At 40.4% G+C, this 20,843-nt stretch overlaps 1 protein-coding gene across 1 annotated transcript in view; it reads left to right on the top strand.

Annotated features, from left to right (window-relative positions):
- vwa5b1 (von Willebrand factor A domain containing 5B1) overlaps window positions 1-17,322 on the top strand; it is a 28,208-nt gene extending 10,886 nt beyond the window's left edge. Inside the window, exons 8-22 of the mRNA XM_018686432.2 lie at window positions 535-711; window positions 1,727-1,837; window positions 2,783-2,985; window positions 4,277-4,391; window positions 4,603-4,788; window positions 4,998-5,199; window positions 5,808-6,004; window positions 7,214-7,493; window positions 8,161-8,454; window positions 9,025-9,162; window positions 10,183-10,314; window positions 10,918-10,989; window positions 12,491-12,560; window positions 13,830-13,953; window positions 14,525-17,322. Coding sequence (XP_018541948.1) covers window positions 535-711; window positions 1,727-1,837; window positions 2,783-2,985; window positions 4,277-4,391; window positions 4,603-4,788; window positions 4,998-5,199; window positions 5,808-6,004; window positions 7,214-7,493; window positions 8,161-8,454; window positions 9,025-9,162; window positions 10,183-10,314; window positions 10,918-10,989; window positions 12,491-12,560; window positions 13,830-13,953; window positions 14,525-15,184 — 2,961 coding nt within the window. The 3' untranslated portion in view covers window positions 15,185-17,322. The remainder of the gene's footprint in view (window positions 1-534; window positions 712-1,726; window positions 1,838-2,782; window positions 2,986-4,276; window positions 4,392-4,602; window positions 4,789-4,997; window positions 5,200-5,807; window positions 6,005-7,213; window positions 7,494-8,160; window positions 8,455-9,024; window positions 9,163-10,182; window positions 10,315-10,917; window positions 10,990-12,490; window positions 12,561-13,829; window positions 13,954-14,524) is intronic.
- The last annotated feature ends 3,521 nt before the right edge of the window (window positions 17,323-20,843 follow it).

The following is a 20,843-nucleotide window of genomic DNA, read 5'->3' as shown; positions in this document are numbered from 1 at the left end:
GCTTTAAGGCATTAAATGTCAAAAGTGTCCACATTAAGTGCCTCACTGCCACTGCTCTTCAAGAGAACCATGGGTGGACACTGCCCTAATGGTACAAAAAGTAAATTATTACAACCTGCCCAACTCAATTTTTACAATTCCAATCACAGAAATAGTAGCCACACTGAAACCAGTTCAGCCTTATTATTTTTTCAGCTTGCCTAGATGAGCAGCTTTGTTTCTAAACCTGAGAGAAGCATGTGTTTCCATTCACATCTCCGCTGTGACAAGGTTGTTAAGTGACCAACAGACCTAAAGAGGAGAAAGAGAGAGAGCACTTAGCCATAAAAATGGGTTTCTATGGAAACACTCCAAAGGCTCACCACACTCTGCCTGGAATTTCCTGCACATCTACAATAATTGATGTGCTCTGTCTATCGACCTAATCACTTGTCTCTTTTTCATCTCTTTTTTTTGGTTTCTTTGGGTGTTAAATTAAAGCATGCACAAATTCATAGGAAATCCAGTTCTCTCAGTCCCTTTGTGTCTTTGTAGGTGGATGTCATTCATAGGCGACTACATAAGGACATCCTCCACAACCCTGTGGTCATGTTGAACTTTTGTCCCGACCTCAAGTCCATCAGTTCAGACCTGAGGAAGGTTCACGGCGAGTTTATCTTCCTTATTGACCGCAGCGGCAGCATGAGCGGAGTTAACATCAACCGTGTGAAGGTATTTTAATCTCAGCATGGTGTTCTATTTCTCGTATAGGTGCACTGAGGCATACACTGATTTACATATAAATTGTAGTATATCACACATCCCCACCAGTTTAAAGAGTTTTTTTTTCTTATATGATATTTGCAGATTACACTACATCTGCTGAAACATATTACGCCTCAAAATACATGAGATTAAATGGAAAGTTAATGCATCAAAACACATGATATTAGAGGCTTTAAAACTGCTTTCTTGGCTCATGGCCATACTGTATGCTCTCAGTCTGCAGAGGTGGTTAGCCAGCTGTGTGAAAGGCATGCACACAAGAATATTGATCAGACAAATCATTCACTTTTCACCCAGTTGCTAGGTTTTAGACAGCCAGTCTTTGAGGTTTTATCAGACTTCACCTGCAGTTATTTCAATACCCACTTCCAAGGTTGATGTGATTTCATTTTAATAACTTTGTTAGTTATTTAGCTGCTCGTCCACTGACCATGGCCTGTGATGTGATGTTGACTGATGTTCATTTATGCCTCAGACTCAGGCTTTTATTGGATGTGTCTAATACTACACAGTGTGGGCTTAGTGCTAAGGTGAGCCTGATAGTGATGTACCAACTATTTACCACTGAGAAATCCTACAGAATACCTTTAACAATAGCTCTAAAAACTGGAGCATTATGTATTGATTTTTTTCTTTGTTAATGCGCCTGAATAAGCATTGTTATTATAGACTGTCTGGCTGATGTTAACCTTGTGCTCTTCAACCGAATGAAGGTTAAGATAAGTGGTATTCTTCTAGAAATTGTCCCTCTGCTGTAGGAGAGGCAGTGATGGATGAAATAATATTCTCCACTCACACCTCTCCTTGAGAAAATCTGCTGTGCAGTTATGACAGCTGTGTAGAGCACCATGCCTCCATTTAACCAGGCATCAGCACATGCAGCTGCATTTCAAACACACCATCAGGACATTAAGCACGATCTCTGGACTTGTACTTAATCTGCTCTTGGTCTCTCTCTCAGGACGCCATGGTGGTGATTCTCAAGAGCCTTGTGCCTGGCTGCCTTTTTAACATCGTGGGCTTCGGTTCTACATTCAAATCACTGTTCACAACCAGCCAGAACTATGAGGAGGTAAAGGAGCTCTGTGTCATTAAATCCCTTACAATTATGACATAATTGACCGCACTCATTTTGCCTAACTGTTAGAATCATTTCCATTCACCTATATAAAAAACAGCTGGATGAATCTCCATGTTGTTTTCCACAGTCTGAGGTTTGACTGGCGCTCTTCTAATGGCGTCATCTCGTTCTGCTATGATTCAGTGGCACTTGAGTGGGGAAGTAGTGTCACCAACTGGTTATCTTAAGGCGTTTTACTAATATTTGACTGACCACATTACCACAAGCATCTATTGACATTCACATAGATTTAGTTGCAAAACACCACAGCACCACTGTGGGCACTTGCTTTTCGGAGAACTCAAAAACTTGGAGGAGGTGATTTATTGGCTTTGCAGCGAGAGGGTGGCAGTTAATGGTGCTAATATGATATAAATGAAAGATACAATTAAATCGTTAGTCGTTAGTAGTTATTTGTACAGTTAAACTTGCAGGCTTCATCATCTATATTTACAATAATGTAGCCTATTCAAAAGATAAAATGAAAATTCATACATATTATTTCTCACATTGCTATTTAAGGCTGACAGTAATGATTCAGTAAATTCATTCATACAATTTTCCAGAGCCACAGGTGACATCTCAAATGTCTCATGTCCGACTGTCCCTAAATCCAAAGATACTGAATCAATAGTCATATAGTTATCTGGAACTATATAATTATTGGCAGTTTTGCTTGAAAAATCAATAATTAAAGCAGCTGCTGATTAATTTTCTGCCAAATTATTGCAGGTGTTTGTCTTGAGGAAATAACCATTTTATTTTGATGATTAAAATTAAGAGATGAACATATATAATGCTGTGAAACTAGGTAATACAGTACTTCATGATGTATTTTGGACGCTATGTGAGCATAACCTCGGTTTATATTTTCTCCTCCTCACCATGATGATTCAGGAGGCTCTGGCCTTGGCTTGTGAGTATGTCAGGAAGATCAGAGCCGACATGGGGGGGACCAACATCTTGGCGCCGCTCAACTGGATCCTGAGGCAGCCGATGCTCAGTGGACACCCCCGCCTGCTCTTCCTGCTCACAGACGGAGCCGTCAGCAACACAGGCAAAGTTATCGAACTGGTCCGCAGCCATGCGCGCTACATCAGGCAAGTATGACTGTTTACGCACTCGAGCACCATGCTGAACATTAGAGTAAGGAAAAAGGAGATCAATATTGACTGTTCCCATGCTGTTATGGCCTCTAAACACATTACAAAATGACCCATTTGATGCTGAATGTGATTCATGTCTGCTCATAATGTCACACTGACACTGACACTGAATATGTGTCTGAGGAGGCTGCCTGGTTATTAGGAGTGAAGAATCAAGTGCAAAGCTCATTAGAAACCACTGTCGCAGCAACAGCACTGGCAGAGAAAGTACTGTACTATATGTTGTGCTAAACCGAATGATAATAAATTCATCTTTTGTTTACGCTCATTATGCAAATTGCAAATGGAGAGCTCGCAGATAACATAAAAATCACATCCAAGGATTGTCGGGGGCTTAAATGCAACACCTGGTTACTGGAGCTATAATCCTCTCAAAATGAAATCTGGAAATGCTTATGCTCGTGTTGTGACAGTGTCAAACACAATATATCATTACAATGAAAGTGTCAGAAAGCCAATGCTTAGAAAAGCGAAATTTAGATTAAAAATAATACAACATTGTTTTAAAACTACATCTAGAATAAGGACGTCAGAATGCTCCCTGCTGGATGCAAACAGCAGCTGTCAACCTGAGAGTGAGCACTGGTGGCACAATAGATCTGCAGCACACAGGGAAATCATTTCATTTCTTCCATCCAAGCCTCACACTGTGAATCCCTCTCCTGAGTCGCTCTGGAAATAATTGACTTTCGTCGTCCCCCTTTTAATGGATGACTGCCCCCAGACGATTGCATTAGGTACACAGAGCTCGGCCAATTCGACGACACTTCCTGGGTCATTATCACGCTATGCTTACAAATGAGCGCAGCCGGTTGGAGACATGATCAAACAACGGCGAAACTCTTGTTGTACAGAATCCGTGTTAGGCTTTTAACCATTTAGAAGGTGACATTTCCGTTTCTTATCTGCACTCTTTGATCTCATTAAAAATGCAAAGGGACGTATGCTGGAGCAGCTCTGTGAAAAATGGAATAAAAATGGTAAAATAAGGCATCTCCCAATCTCCTGGGAAAACTCTAAAAAGCAGCAGGCATGTCTCAACTTTACACCACGAAAGATTTCCTGTTTTTTCCACCAAGCTATGTTTGACAAATTTGATTTGTTATATGTTTTATATATATTTATATCCACAGCATCTGTTTAGATCTCTGCAAAAAGTCATGTTTCATGCTCATGTATGTGTGGATCTGTCCATGGAGCTGCAGTATTTAATGTGTTCCTGCAGGTGTTTTACATTTGGCATTGGGCAGAACGCCTGCAGGAGGCTGGTGCAGGGACTGGCGACAGTTTCTAAAGGAACAGCAGAGTTCCTGGCTGAGGGAGAGAGGCTGCAACCCAAGGTACTCATTTCCAGCTTTCCTAACGATAGCCAGCTATTCCGAGGGCCACTGGAGAGCCATTATGCAGTGGTCTCAAAGCACAGAGTGTCTGCTGCTGATACCAATTAGGAAACCATATCTCAGAGACGCCATTCGCTTTATGTACCGGTCAGGCAGAAGCTGCGTTTTATATGTGAAAGTCTATTTTAGTCGTCTTATTTTCACTCCACAGATGATAAAATCCCTGAAGAAAACCATGTCTCCTGTACTCAGTGATATTTCCATCGAATGGCTCTTCCCTGAGACCAAGGAAGTGCTGCTGTCCCCTGTGGGCAACACCTTCCTGTTTCCAGGGGACAGTCTAATTGGCTACAGTGTGGTTTGCGACACCACCCGCTACCACGCCAATCCCAAATCTGTGAGTAGAAGATGTTTTTTGATGTTTAGGTTGATCACTGACTTCACTTAAACCAATTATCTGTTACCTCTGAAATCTGTTTGAAGTAAATCCTAAAGGAGATAAAAGGGCTGTGCCCAGCTGTGCAGAAGCTATTTAATAAAACCTTGTTAATGGGACTTCATTGAGGCACTTGTCTTGGATGTGTCACCTACTCAAAATCTTAACAGGATAAGAGGAGGCGGTACAGCATGATGCGCTCCATTGAGTCGGCCAGTTCTGTGTTTTACCACTCACAAGAGGAGGACCCGGCGAAGACGAGTGTCGACAGTCAGGGCTCCTACAGGGAGGCGCCCTCTGGTCCTCTGTATGACTCCTACCAGGACTCCATGATAGACGGCAGCCCTGTCACCACAGAGCAGGACCCCATGGGTAAGAACCTACAGTACGTAATCCCTAAATGAGGGCACAGGGCTTAGATTACGGATGTTAAATCTTAATTTGTGTGTTCTTATTATTGGTTCCACTGCTCTTTTGTAACATCAATGGTAGTCAGGCCCTGACAACTGCCACTGTAGGTTAACTTAAGATAATACAACATACATATAAGATCTGATTAAGTTGCCAAGTATCTGCTCGCTCACCTATTCACACACACATAGTATCAGTGTGTCTGACATCATTTTTGACCTGCAAAACTAATAACAATCCCGTAAGCTGTTCTATGTAAGAACCAGCTTCAGCAATTACTATTCTGTTAACAATATGGATTTAAGTGGAAAACTCAACAATTATTATTATCTTTTTGTCATATACAGTACTGTGCAAATGTTTTAGGCAGCTTTAGGCACTAATGGTAAAATGAGGATGCTGTCAAAAATAATCATCAATTCATCAATTAACCTCATGTGAAGTGCAGTAAACAGAAAAAACCTAAATCAGATCAGTATTTCTATTCCCCCCTGGAGTGCCTAAAACTTTTGCACAGTACTATACATAGTTTGTGTTTTTGTGTTTTTTATCTTGGAACATAACATCAGGATTGGATAAGACATCACCAAGACGGCGAGCGTACAGCACCAACCAGATAATAGACTACAACCCAGCAAAGAGGGTCTACACTCCCAGTGATCCTAGCTCTGTGGTGCCCAAGAATCCACTGAGAAGAGCCAAGGTCCAGGAGCTGATAGGCCAGATGAGCCCTGAGCATGAGGCACAGTGGAAGAACGACTACCAGGTGTGGCACCACACTGTGAAGAGTTGCATCCACATGATCAATCTTAAGATGATCTGCTCTGGTCTAGTTTATAAAATTTAGTTTATTATTTTGTTGTAGCTCATTGATCTCAAACCAGTGCTTCCAGACTGAGATTTCTTTGATAATAATAATAATAATAATACACATGCTGCATATGTTAAAGCACACATAAAGCACAATCCAGTATGGTTATACAGGCAGGAGAATCTTATTTTATATGTGGAAAAGTGATATTTGTATTCAGACTGTGCTGACAAATTAAACAGACACCTGACCCTTGTCTGGACTGGTGTGTAATCAAGAACAGACTAATGTGCTCTCCTCGGTAATGAAGGGCAACACTTATGAATTGTAATTAAGGCTGAATATTTCTCAGGGTGTATCTTTGTATAACTAAACAGAATTCACTGGGCTGTGAAAAAATGATATCTTCTCTTTGTAAATGCAGCTGAGCATCCACTGCCCTTGTGCCATGCTTAATCAATCCAAATCTAATTAGAATGAGTAAATAGTAACTTTCTCTTTATTTTTTATTTTTAAACAAATGAAAGAAATATAAATTAGGAGATAATAGGCCTAGATAGATAGAAGAAGGCTTCAATACCTCTCCTAAAACTCCAAAGCAGGATAAACAATCCTTCATTACATTACACCATACATTAATCTGATTTATTTTATTGCACTGCACAAATCAATTAAATCTCATTTACAGATGAAACAATGAGTTCATTAATTAATTAGCCAATCAAAGAAAATTAACTGGCAACTACTTCAGCTGAGAACATTTCACTGAATATCTTTGGTTTTTGGTCTCTAGTTCAGACAATAATGAGAATCTTGAGCTGGGCTTTGGAAACTGAGACAGGCATTTTCCACTGGTTTTTTTCTGGCATTTTTTACACCAAATAATTGATGGATTAAATGAGAAAATGACTGATAATGAAAATAGTTGTTAGTTACAGCCCTATTTCCAGTATGGATGATTTGCATGAGTTTCATCAGGCAGTAAGAGTTTGTGAATCCTCACATTCTGCTCTTTCAGTATGAGTTCCTCTTTTTGAAGAGTCTGTATGTAAGCACCATTAAATGAACACACTTAAATTACAATCAGTAGAAGAGTTTCCATACCTTATTAAAAGCTGCGGTAGGACCAGGGTGTTGCAAATTGAACTCTCTCTTTGTTTTCAGCCCCAGCTGGCAAGCCTGTGCGCTACATCTTCCAGAGGGCGTCCTGCCAGCTGTCACAGGCCGTTCCCTCAGCAGGAGCTGCTCCTGCAGCAGGAGGCCGACTCAGAGCTTCATCACCATCCCCTGCCTCAGGACAACCCTCTGCCTAACAGCAGCAGCAGCAGCAGCGGCAGCAGCGGTGGCGGTGGTGTTGTGCTGCCAGCAGCTCGTAATGCCGCTGGGGATGATGGATCCAGATCCTCCACTGACAGCCCATCTGTTGGCAGCGTAGGAGATACAGGTGAGATCACGAGCACAACCATACTGGATTAATGACAAATGCAAAGAGTTTATTGAATTAATTTTCTCTTTGTGTTATTTTAAACAAATTTTATTGGTTTTGTTTGCATACCAGTGTCAGATTGAAGAGATGCTGATGTACAACTCACACAGCACTGGTACAATAAACTATTTAGGTATTGTACAGTATAATCCCATCCCTCCCACAACAAGCCCACATATTCATCCATAAATGGCTGGAGAAGTCCTCAAAGATGCATTGAGGCAACAAAAGGAACATCCCTTGAATTCAATCCAAGATCACCACAATGGTCCCCTGAAAGGTAGATTTAAATGGCATAGATACTTCCTAAAGCTAAAATGAATGAGGCTGAACTTTTGTGTTGGCAGATGAGTGAGCACAGTGGTGGCTCTGAAGGACAGGAAATGTTTTTCTATATTTGGGGACAAAATAAAAAATTATCTGGGAGATGAATAGCAGTTATTTGAGGGCTTTTTAAGCAGGCTGAACACAGAGAGCTTTGGAAAGATAAATGATGGACTAATTTAATACAAATCCAGTCACGAGTGAGCAGTAGCGGGTAAGAAGCCTCAGGGAGCTCTGAAAACAGTGTGACTGATAAATGATGCAAATTCAGGAATCAAATTTCTCTCCTGTGATATTTCAGATGGTTATGGACACCAGTTATGTCAAGCAGAAACCCCACAGGAGACCCACATTTCAGATCTGGGTGCTGCCAACCAGCACAAAGGCGACTGCAAGGCTGTGGTGTCCGGACTGCTGTGTGGGAAACCAATGAAGTGGGAGGTGGTTTTCGACATCGAGCCGTTCCTGAACGGACGGGAACGTGAGGAAAAGGTTCACGAGGAGCTGTGGAACGAGACCTTCCACCACCTGGCCGGACGCTCCATCATACACGACTTTGAGCACATGGCGAATAAAGAGTGCGAGATTGAGCACGGTGAGCTCCATGTGGATTCAAGGTGGTTGTGTTGAGTAAAATTTGAGGATTTTAAGGTTATAAAGACAGAAAGGAAGAGTTCAACATTTTGGGAAATATGTTCATTTGCTTTCTTTTTGGGGCTTAGATGAGAAGACTGACACCACTCTCATATTTTTATTCCCTTTAAAGCTCATTATGCAACACATAACATCTTGTTTAATGACACGTTGTGGTTTTATGTGGCGTTATGTGCAGCACAAGTGTTACAAACACCATTTTTACACTTTGGATTTTGCACACATTAAACAAATGAGATATGACATGTTAATTTGTAAGGTGTGGAGAAGCTTATAGGTGATTTTATTACCATTCAACAGAGCCAGCCAAGCTGTTTACCCCCCTCTTTCGTTGTCATTATGCTAAGCTAACCAGCTCCTGGCTTTAGCTTCATGTTAAATGAATAAATATGAGGTTTTGTGGTTTTGATCTTCTCATCTAAATCTTGGCAAGAAATCAAATAAGTGCATTTCCTAGAATGCAATCCTATGGAATGTTACATAATCATGTTATATTTATTATAATTCACAGGCTCTGGCAGGAAGTACCAGCTCTACGCTATTCACACCAGCAAGGCCTGCAATATACTGAGCAAATACACAGCATTTGTTCCCATCGACCTGGACACTAATGAGTATTTGCAGACATGTATTGAATATATAAACCCTGGTAAGTCATATGGATTTCATGTGATAAAGTGCTTACACAACGCATTGTTCTGTTCTCTCTGCATGTTTGAACATAAGTGTCATCAGGCTTCCTTTATGTGGCAGTTACAAACTAGACAGTTTGGTCTATAAAGTTAACTTACAGTAGGCTATTGTGTTGGTAGAATCACTCTCTCATTAAAGGAGTAATTTGACATTTTGGGAAATACGGTCATTTGCTCTCTTGCTGAGAGCTAGATGATTACACTGATTCCAATCTCATGAAGCTGATGCCAGGAGGTGATTAGCTTAGCCTAAGATAAAGACTGAAAAATATGGGTAAACAGCTAGCCTAGCTCTGTAGAACATTAACAACAACAAAAATTGAAAGCGCATTTCCCAAAATGTTGAACTTTAAGTTCTGCATTGCACTTCACTGAAACACTCACCTGTATCCACATGTTTAGACTTAACTAAGCTCCATTTGTGAACACAGCTTTCTCTATGTCAGACCATGATTCAATCACATAATGTTCCCTGAGCTAAACTTTCAGAGGAAAAGTCAAAACTTTATTTTTTGGCTATTATCCAGGCAGATTATATCTTATAAGGTATTCTTGTGATCTCACAGATGTCTGTTTCCTTGGAACAATAAAATATTTGTCTGAGACTAATGTTTCAACCCAGAGTTTCAGTAGACATCACTGGCCATGATAAACACCCAGGACGTGCCAGTGACAAAGAGGAGTCTGTGGAAATATTAGATTTAAACATTGGTTTTGCCCCGGGCAAATATTTTATCATTTAGAGCAGAGAAGAGACGCCTGTAGCATCACAAAAATACCTCTAAAAGTGCAACCTTCCTCTGAATAAAGTTTAGACTTTTCCCATAAGGTTTGCATCACAGATGGGAGTAGACTAAACCCAGCTCACATTCACCTTTCAAAACTTTCAGACTTTCAAAATGTGCAACACAGATACAAGCGTTGCTTTAATCTGCCTACTTAAAAAAAAGGAAGAAGTTTGACTTTTTTGTTTTCAGGTGAAGGTCTGAAGAGGGGCTCACACTCCAGCTCTCGTTCAGGGAGCAGGAAGAACAGAGGTTATTCCATTGGGTTGGGTCGCTCTCAGTCTGGGGGCGTGTCGGAGGAAGTTGAAGACGTCCTGCTGCCCAGTAGGCTGCATTTTTTAATTTTAGCTCAAATTTTCAATAAATCCCAAATAGTTATAGAGTGGATGGAGATTTAACTTTTATCTCTAACCAATAAGAGCTACAGGGAAAGTTAGAAGGGAACTTTTATTGGGAATGAAAGTCATGAGAATGTAGAGGAAGGAGTATAATTCTTTGGGGAGAAGGCAATATGAGATTTTTCAAGACTGCAGGTTATATATTTATATTTATTCAAAACTGGCCTTATTTGAAATAAAAGAGGATGCAGTCTTGCACCTCCAGCACAGAAAGCTATGAGATATTGAGCAATCAGAAAGCTGTGTACTGCTTTACATTAAAAATACTCCAACTTCAGCAAAAGGGCATGGCATTTTAAATTGGTTTTCAGAGGTGGCATAGCAACAGCAGGCGCTATGACTAGCACACTGCTTGAACATCTGCTTGGCACTGCCAGTTAAAAAAGACTGTCCACAGTGGGCACGGATGCAGATGAGCTGCATAAGAAGTGCCTGATTACTCTGTGTTCAGTTAGGTTCTGAGGAAAAAGAGGGGAGGAGAGCTGAGCTGAGAGTTAATTTTCAATATTTTTTTTTATCATTGTCTTAGGTGGAGAGGATGGTGTCTCTCCATGCAGCACCCCCTCCTCCTCTGGTTGGGAAAGATGTAGCTTCCCAGAAGGTAAGTGCAGTTACATCAGCCAGCACAAACTGTCTGACTGTTGTTGTATTGCTCCAAATGTGAAACATGAGATTATTGACATTTTCTCTTCTTGTAAATGATGACTGAAGTCAACATAAATTTGTGTCTTGTACTGACAAACGCTGTCTGGACAACGAGCACATAGTGAAGACACATATATGCACAGAAGTGTTTCACCTGCAGAGGGGACACTGCTGATGGAATATACAGATAAACTAGGAAAAACAAACATAAAGTGGCTCAGTAAGGTGTCAGAACATCTTCAGTGTTCCTTGGCAGTGATTCTGCATGTCTCTGGAGGTGTTTTGATGGTGGTGGCGAAGAGCCCTGTCTAACAGGTCATTCCAAAATCTCCCATAGATCTGGTGACTGCAAAGGCCACAGCACATGATTCACATCATGTTCATATTGCTCAAACCATTCAGTGACTCCCTCATGCTCTATAAATTGGGGCGTTGTCATCCTGAAGGGAAAAGAAATATTTCATCATAAGTTAAATGTGATCTCTCAGAACAGCTTTGTATTGATTGGCTGTTACCCTTCCCTCTAAAGGGACAAAGTGGACCCAAACCATGGCAGCAAAATGCCCCTCACAGCACAACAGAGCCACCGGATCCCCTCACTGTAGGGGTCAAGCATTCAAGCCTGGACCATTCTGTTGGTGTATACTCGCCCACTTGTTGAAAATATGGCGAAGAATGACTCATATAACCATATCACTTTTTCCACATCTCTGTAGACCAGTGGTTTTGATCCATTGTACTCTTTAATGTGCATTCATCCTTGTAATGAAGGGTTTCTGCACTGCAACCCTACATATAATATCCTTCTCTGTATAATTATAAACAGACTGTCCTGGCTCACACTGTCTGATCACATCCTGCTTTGTCATTCTCAGTCACCTGAGGAAGAGGTGCCATATCACACTAATGCACTAATGCGTATTATGGTCATCAAATGTGTGCTGTTGACCACAGTTTCAGACTCTTTTTACTGACGTCTTTCCGTAAGATCTTCCGTAGATCTCAATGCAGATCTCACTTTAGTCACTGTTCCTATCGAAACACCAACCAGCTGAGAAATCTCTGTGACTGAAGCTCCTGCCACTTGTGCCCCAACAATGAGCCCTCTTTCATAGTCACTTAAATTGATACAAAATCAGAATCATCTGGGCCCTCTCTGCATTTTCATACATACCACACAGCATGATTGGATGCTAATTGCTTAACTGCACCATGCAGTGCACCTGTGTGGAAGAATCTGCATTCGTTATGTTTCTCCACTCGTTTACTGAGGTTTTTCCTTCAATTTGTCCCCTGTCTGCGTGTCCTCGGCTGTCACTGTTACAGCTCAGTGGGTGTGTTTTAGCTCTGTATTATGAGAGACTCATGTTGAGAACAGAGTAGAAAAGTGACAGAAAATGCCACTGCTTCTTTCTCTCTCTCCTTCCTCTGTCTGACTCTGCCTCTCTGTCTCTAAGTCTCCCAGAGGAGTCCGTCTGTGACCTCTGACCAATCACAGAAATCGGTGGAGAGCCTTTTTTCTGCCAGGTGGGTGATTGGTAACAGGCTGGCAGCATAAATGTGCTGTAGCTGCGGTACCACTGCATGAGCAAACACAGGGACTTCAGCATTATAATTCTTTTTAACTGCCATCTCACAAGGAAGAGAATCACTGCACATTAACATCCTCATTTATCCATTTCTGTCAGATGATTTTGACTTTTAGAGATACTGTCCTGAGGTTAATGTATCAGAACAATATCAGACTATTTCACGACCAGTCATGACCAGAATGGTGAATGAGAATTTTCTCATTTAAAAACAGAGGCTGGAGTCATGTTAACGTTTGTGGCGCTGACTTATGCTGGAAAAGAACTAGTTCATACCATGTTCCATCAAAGTAAGGGGCAAGATGCCATAATCTTTTAAATAAGGAGATAATGGCATGCATTTTCAGACAGTTGTCATTCATAATGTTGCACACACGAAAATTAGCAGAAATAGCCAAAGACACAGCTAGCCAACCATGGTATGAAGTGTGATTGTTTGTCACAGAAATTTTTAGACAGAGCAATCCTAATGGTACAAAGTTGTTGTGTGGTATGGTGTCTGAGGCTGTTTGACCATAACCAGCACCTCTGATGGAGTATATTGAGAATTTAGAAGAGGGCGTTACAATTTTTGATAAAGACCTATAAAAATGGCTGAATGAAGCTAATAGAATGTAGGCTATCCCATATTTGACGTTATGACTTCAGCGCACTATATTGGTCCCTTTAGGTGCTGCAGAGCATTGAGCTAAATGCTAACATCAGCGTGCTAACATACTCACAGTGACACTATGTTCACTATCCTAACATTTAATGTGTTATGTGTTAGCATGCTAACTAGCACTCAATACAAAGTACAGCTGAGACTGATGGGAATGTTTTGCAGTTTGTCTTGACTCTCATGATGGTGCTAGGTTAACAGCTAACAGATCACCAAAGTAAGCTAATTCATTCTGACAGACATGACTGTACTGAAATTCATAGCCAATCTATCCAACAGTTGTTGAGATATTCCACATAAAACCTCATGGTGACACTAAAGGAAAAGTCAGGAAATCACCTAAGTCAGTAGGCTTCATCGTCTGGAGACCATAGATGTCTGTACAAAATTTCACAAGAATCCATCTAATAGTTGTTGAGATATTTCAGCAAACCTTGCCATTCTCCTTTCTGTTCTGATAAAGGCAGTAGATTAAATCAAATGGTGTGTGTGCTACATGCATTGTACACTGTGATTTACATCTGCATCTCCCCCTCCTCTGTTAAGGTTGGCCCTCAGCAGGACTCGTCTGCTGACTCGAGCTGCCAAAGGATTCATGTGTCGATCTCACAGCAAGTCCGGTGATTCAATTGGAGAAAGCGACAACGAGAACAAAGACTACATTCCTCTGGTGGGTAGCAAATCTACACATGTGAACGCTCTGTCAACCTGCATGTTTTTTTGATGGATGTTAATTTGAACTGACTGTAGATTAATCTGGAGAAACGAATGTGTCACAATCTGTCAAGCCAGTTTGAATACAAGAGAACAATATGCGGTAGCACTTCTGAGCTCTTTCCATCTCTTTGGAAAAATTGCCAGAGATAGACCAATTGTTTGGGGACCTAAAGCAATGTCTACACATAATGTAATATTATAAGACTAAACCCTGCCCTTCCCGGAGACCACGCATACTATCTTGTTCATATATTATTCATCAGTTTCCAAGTCCAATGGAGAGAAAACATCTGTTGAATCTGATCAGTGTAGCTGCCCCTGAAATGATTTTTCCCTTCTTTTAATTACCACCACACCCTTAGCAAGGCACCTCAAATCAGGTGCACCTTCACTTGGATTGCATATGCATTCCCCCTCCTCTACAAGCAGTACACCACTGATTGAAGGTTCTTAAAAATAAATAAATAAATAAATAATGTAAGCTGTACTTTATGTCAAACTGTAAACTATTTCCTTCTGTATAGTTGTTGTTGCAGTTGGCTTGTGGTGCATTTCCTCTGGACACAGCTCTGTGTGATACCATTAATGTGCCCATGGACAAGCTCAAGTGGACGTCCCCCTTCACCAGCCACCGCACCAGCCTGGGTCACTTGTCTCACTCTAGCAGCCGCCGCACTGAAAGCACTGATGAAGAGCACAGATCGCCATGTGAGCCAGAAACATATCAGCACCCTGCAGAGCAAACTGTAGGCATCCACAGCCCTTCTCCTCTGTCCAGGGGCGCCTGGGCGGATGTTACTCCTTCCTCATTAGGAAGTCCATCCACCACTGCTGAACCCCCGCTCTCCCCACACCCCCAGGTGGACAGTGGACGGAGCTCTGGGTCGGGGGGCTCAGAAACGGCATCGCCCGGCGGGGCACTTAAGAGGATGCTGAATCCAGAGAGCATGGTGTGGGCCACAGCTGTGGCCCTCGCCTGGCTGGAGCACAGCTCTGCCAGTTATTTCATAGAATGGGAACTGGTAGCCGCCAAGGCAAGCATGTGGTTGAGTGAGCAGGACATCCCAGAAGGCCGAGATTTAGCGTCCATCAAGGCTGCTGCCAACCAGCTCTTCATCATCCTCAGACACTGGGATGAAAACCTGCAACTGAACATGCTCTGTTACAACCCCAACAGTGTCTGAGGCCTGTTCAGGACTAATCCAGACCACTCAGAGTACTCAATCCCATATGATACTATGCTAACTGAGGCTGTACTATTCTCCATTCAGCAGTATGTCCTCTGGAGTCTGATTTTGCCGTTGCAGTTGTGAACAATGTGTATCCTCTTCTGTTTGTGTGCTGTTCCTCCAAAAACATATCAAATGTTCTTCAGAGGCACTATGTGCAAGCTGTTACCTCGCTGGTGCCATATACTGTAGCTGGATCCCTGTTAGCAAGGGATCTAATCAGAGTTATGCCACAGATTTGAGTTTCATGGAGAAGAATGTCAGTGTTAAATTAGTAGCATGCTGGACCACTGACCATCAACATCTGAGAAAAGCTCTTATTGTCATCATATTGATGTTATGGGGAGAATGCTGCAAAAACAACAGTTGGAGAAAACTGTTCCACTGATTGACGCCTACTGTTTACATCTTCATCTTTACAGCATTTTCTGAATTGATTGTATTGTGGAAAAAAATGTTACATGAGAACATCTGGGTACTTGCTAGCAGTTATGCCAGTCTTTTCTAATGGCTGTTACCATTAAAGTGTTATTAATATTCGCCATTTTGCAGTTTGATTATAGCAGAGACAGAAAAAATATGCAAACAGCTAAAGAAAATATTAAGTACATGTTAAGATTTGGTTTTAAAAATATGTGGCTTCGGTGGGAATCTGTGAATGTGTATCCCACTGGCATGTTATTTATTGTTTATTATCTATATTTAATGATACATATAGTTTATATTTTTTCACTTGTCTGAGTATACTGGTCTAAGAGTAAAGGTTTTGATTATTCATTAGTTTTTTGATTCAGAGAGAGTAACAGAGACCTGGAGTCAGTTGCACCATCTGTTTGTATGTTCAAAGTTAGCCTAATTATAAGCTAACTGATTAGGATGTAAAGAGATATTCATTACTTACTAATTTACTAACCAGACAAAATAACTCTTACATAGAGATTTGTTGTTGATAAGAATTTACACCCTGTAACTGCCAGATGTAGGTGTTGTGTAGCTAACTGAACCAGCTAACAAAGCTAACGTTAGCTAGATAAAGGAGATAAGGAATGTGGTCAACATTTCAAAATGTTGTTCAACAACTTAAACTTGGAAGTTTTTAATTTAAATAAAGTCTTTACTCACTAGTCTGAAACTAGCTAGAAGTTAATTGGCGCTTAGGAAGGATGTTATACACAAACTTAGCGATGGATTTACAAATAGCTGGTGCGACCTAATCCTAATATGAGCAGTGACCAACGGGAATTAGAGGAAAGGCCGCTGCTTGTTCAATCATTGTCACAGCTCATTTACCGCAAGTGCCTAACCAAAGGTTTAAAGTTGGCAGAAAATGTAGATGTTGAAAATGTTTGCTGCAGTTTAATCAGTGAGGATAATGATGGGTTCTTTTTCTTGAATATACAGTGGGCATCCTTTTTTCGTTATTAATATTTTCTTGATTCTGTTGGTGGCCTACGTAGGCATCTGTCAGTATTGATTTTTCTCTTTCTTATTCCATCACAGTGTTGCTTTACTCAGGTATTTATTGATTTTTTTCACTCAGGCTGAGTTGCATAAGTACTTCTGCATGGACACAGGTGTTTATGTTACAATGTTTAATGACTGAATTGCCACATTGGAGCCCTTAGTGCAGTATTTCACTCTCCGAAATGAAATGAGAAATACGTTAGATGTCATATAGTAATATTTTTGTGCTGTAATTGCAGTAGTAAGTGCAGCTGTAATTGTAATAAGTTGTATTTTTTATGTACTGGGTCAGTTGTATAGTGCAGTATCTTTCAACTTGCTGTGTGTGCCTTTATAAATGATTGTTGACTGTTTGAGGCTGTTGAAAGCTTCTGTAGTGTCTTTATGACTATCAATGCTATGACCAGCTCTGCAGGTGCATGTAATAAAACAACTCTACAACCAAAGGCACAGCTTCTGTAGCTATTATTATCCTGCTACTGACAACAAAGTACCTCATGGATCAGTGCTTGGGCCCCTTCTCTTTGTATATACCCCATCCATTGGTGTGATTATCCACTCACATGGGTTTTGCTACCATTGCTATGCCAATTATATCCATCTCTACCTATCCTTCCCGCCTCATTACCCCTCTGTATGGGTGCAGATCTTGGCCTGTCTCACTGGTATCTCAAAATGGATGATGGAAAGCCACCTTCAACTCAAATTTCTCTAAAGCCCCAGTCAAAGTTTGCAACAAATCTGGGCATCATGTTGCTTTGAACTATATAACATAAGAAAGAGTCGTTCTCAAGAAAGAAGGAAAATTTAATTTTCTGCATTTTTGCTCAAAAAAAGAATCATTATTTCAGCTCTAGAGCACTGGTTGGTTTCTGGGTACCTGAAGAATAATAAAACTACCATGTATAGTGGAGTTCAGGGGGATCCAGTGACAGTGACAGAGGTTAATCTGGCTATGCCTATAAAGTAGCTGCTGGCACAACACCCAACCTGATTCAGGGTTATGTGTCATTTTGTTTGCTATGATTAGCCAATTAAATATATCTAGTCACATGCAAGATGCCACAACAAGACAGAAAATCTCAATTCAAATTCTTCTCCTGTGTGAGCAAGTTTCCTATCTCAGTTCAGGTGGCATAAATCCTCTTTGTCTTCAAAAAAATTGCTTAGAGACTTACTTCTTCCAAGAGTACGTATTCACCTAAGTTGTCTCTTTATTAAAAAGCTGTCTTATTTCCATTCACTTTCAACCTTGAGGTTCTTGTGTCAGGTGAAATTTGACACCTGTGTCACTTAAATCTTGATGGCTTCCCCTCTATCCACAGTGGTTTGGACTGTACCTTATTTCTACATTGCTACATCGTTCTGACCTCAGTAACAGTTTGTGCTTCACAGTTTACACATCCAGTTCATTCTAAAGTCTGCTTATTGTAATTCACAACAAACATGGTCTTCCTCAGCAGACCCCATGGAGGAAGACATGCTGTATAATTTCATCTGGCTCAGTAGGTGATGTGATGTCAAGGTGACATCAACTGCACTGGTTGTATTTCTTCTCTGCGTGATACAGCACATGCCTCATTAACAACAAAAGACGCTATAATATGGCTCCTTGAAATCAAAGATGGTGTTAGTAATTAGGATGACAAGACATTTATACCATCCACCCTATTACGAGGTAAAACATGCCCAGCATAAGAGATGGAGACTTGAAAAGGGTGGGTGAGGGAGGGATGGGGGTGGAGAGGTGGGGACAGAAAACAGACAGTGGTGTAAGAAAAATGATTGCTCATTACTGTGGTGCTAATAACCACCTTCACCCCTGCTCCAGAGATCAAACGAGACTCAGTGCCTGACAGTGTGCAGAGATCTAACGAGAACACATGCAGAAACACACTGAGTGTAAAGTGTAAATTATATTATCTGACAGTTTTGCTCAGGCACATTGTGATATTAAGTGTTGAAACAGCAAACATGCATGTAACATGCCTATTCATTTCTGCAATACTGTACACAGAGAAAGAGAAGTTAGAAGTTACGTGACAAGAGCTTTGTGCCATGCTCTGTTGCTAAGTTACAACAAGGCAAGAAAATATTTATAATTTTAATATTTATATTACTGTATATTCTATACGTGTGCCACATATAATAAAGTATAATATCAGATAAACGCAAGTGCGGGGGTGTGGCAGAAAAAAAACTGCCATAATGTTTTTTTTTTTCCACACAGGTGTGTTGACAGTGTATCTCCAGTGACAAGTATTCTTTTACATTACAGCTACTTAAACTCCTCTGGCTGCAGAGTGGAGGCTGATGTCTAATTTAATCCAGGCCTCTATATCACAGCAGTTTAATGTGCACATAAATAGCGCACAGAACAAACATAAGTAATTGCACTGTCTAGCTGAAAGCTAGTCCAGAGGTAAGTCAGGGTACAATAAATGAATCTTGTCTCAACTTTGGGGTGTGGGAGTTAAGAGGATGATTAGCAGTTCCCATGGAAACCTTTGGTGTTTTTTTTTTTTCCCCAACGCGGTCTATCTGGAGTGCTACAAGGAAAATGATCTTAATCATGATGTTTACTTGACTTTGGACCAAAGTGTCCTGCATCATGTATAATTCATTTATTTATCCATTTACACTCTAACTTACTCACAAATTTTTATTGATTATTATTGGCTTGCTGGTGTAGACCACAAAAAGAAAAAACACTATAAGGAAACTCAAAATGATCACAGAGAGACTCAGGATGACAACACAGAGACTCAAACTGACCACAAAGAGACTAAGAATGAAGATTATATATAAATAAAGATTCAAAATCATCACAGACAAAGACACTCATCGTCTGTAGTCCTTTTTTCTCTTTCAAATCTCTTTGATTTTTGCTTTAACTTCTTCTTGTACTTAATCCAAACTGTAAATAATAAGATAATGACCACCTCTTATTCTGTCTTCTGTAAATTAACAGTGTATGTTTGACTAAAAATAAATAAATAAATAAAAACACTCTCATCTCGCCAAAGTACCTTGCCCAGTCTCAGATGCTCAGAGCAGTAATCCTGCCTGAGGGCTGGTTGAGACTCAAGAGTTTCACTCAAGGACACTTCAGCTGCACAGACTATTGCTGACACTGAGCATATGGTCTTTGTTTATGTCTCAGCATTAAAGAAGTAGGCCTCAGTGCTTGCCTGTAATAGCCATCACTAATTAGTAAAGTGATAAATACTGTAGATTAACTTTATGTTTCAGTGTCTTTGTGTGAAAATGTATATATATGGTTCTTTTTATTCCACTGGCAGCTATAGATCATTTAAAGATTCATATTTTGCTTACAAATGTATGATCATCTTATAAAATAAAAATATATCAATATAACACTAAAAGGGTTCATACTGCATATTAAGTTCTGCTGCTTTTGATACTTAAGTGCATTCTGCTGACAACACTAATATAAGGAACATAAGAATATTCTAAATATATAAGATTCTGAATGCAGGACTTTTACCTTTAAACATTGTGGTACTGCTATTTTTAAAGTATAACTGGAATCGGTGCAGTATTGAGCAAGAACAGTGTACCAGGCAAAAGCACATCTGTTGGAATGTAATTCAATTGTTGGGCAATTGTCCACGTCAAAGTATGTCCACTGAAATACTGTTTTTTTTTTTACTACTGACAGGCTCAGATTGTTATAACTGTCTGACAACATTATGGATAAGAGACAGAACTTTTATTAAAGAGTAAAATCCTTTTTGTTTAGCCAGAATTGGTACCAGACTCCTTACCGAGCAGAACGCAGGAGGTGCTGAAATACTTGTCCTCAATCAGTTAGTTTGTTTGTGTTTAACTTTCAGAGGTGGAAGAAATAATTAGATTCATTATTTAAGTAAGAGTACCACACAATAGCACAAACAACTTAATGGATTGAGGCAGCGCTATTCCAGCCACTCCTGTGTTCTGCAACGTAAAATTACTGATTTTGTCAAAGAAGTCTGGAACCAATACATAGCAATGTTTCTGGTTCAACAAAATTATTTTACTCTTTAATAAAAAGGTCTATCTCTGTAGGAACCCTAGCATAATGTTGTCAGACACTTATAATGACAAAATCTGAGCCTGTGGATGTACTCTGACGTGTGTCCATGAA

This window comes from Lates calcarifer, linkage group LG6, assembly GCF_001640805.2.
Source record: "Lates calcarifer isolate ASB-BC8 linkage group LG6, TLL_Latcal_v3, whole genome shotgun sequence".
NCBI classification, from domain to species: domain Eukaryota; kingdom Metazoa; phylum Chordata; class Actinopteri; family Centropomidae; genus Lates; species Lates calcarifer.
Note: the sequence above shows the minus strand (reverse complement) of the source record. Positions and strands in the feature narration are given on the sequence as shown.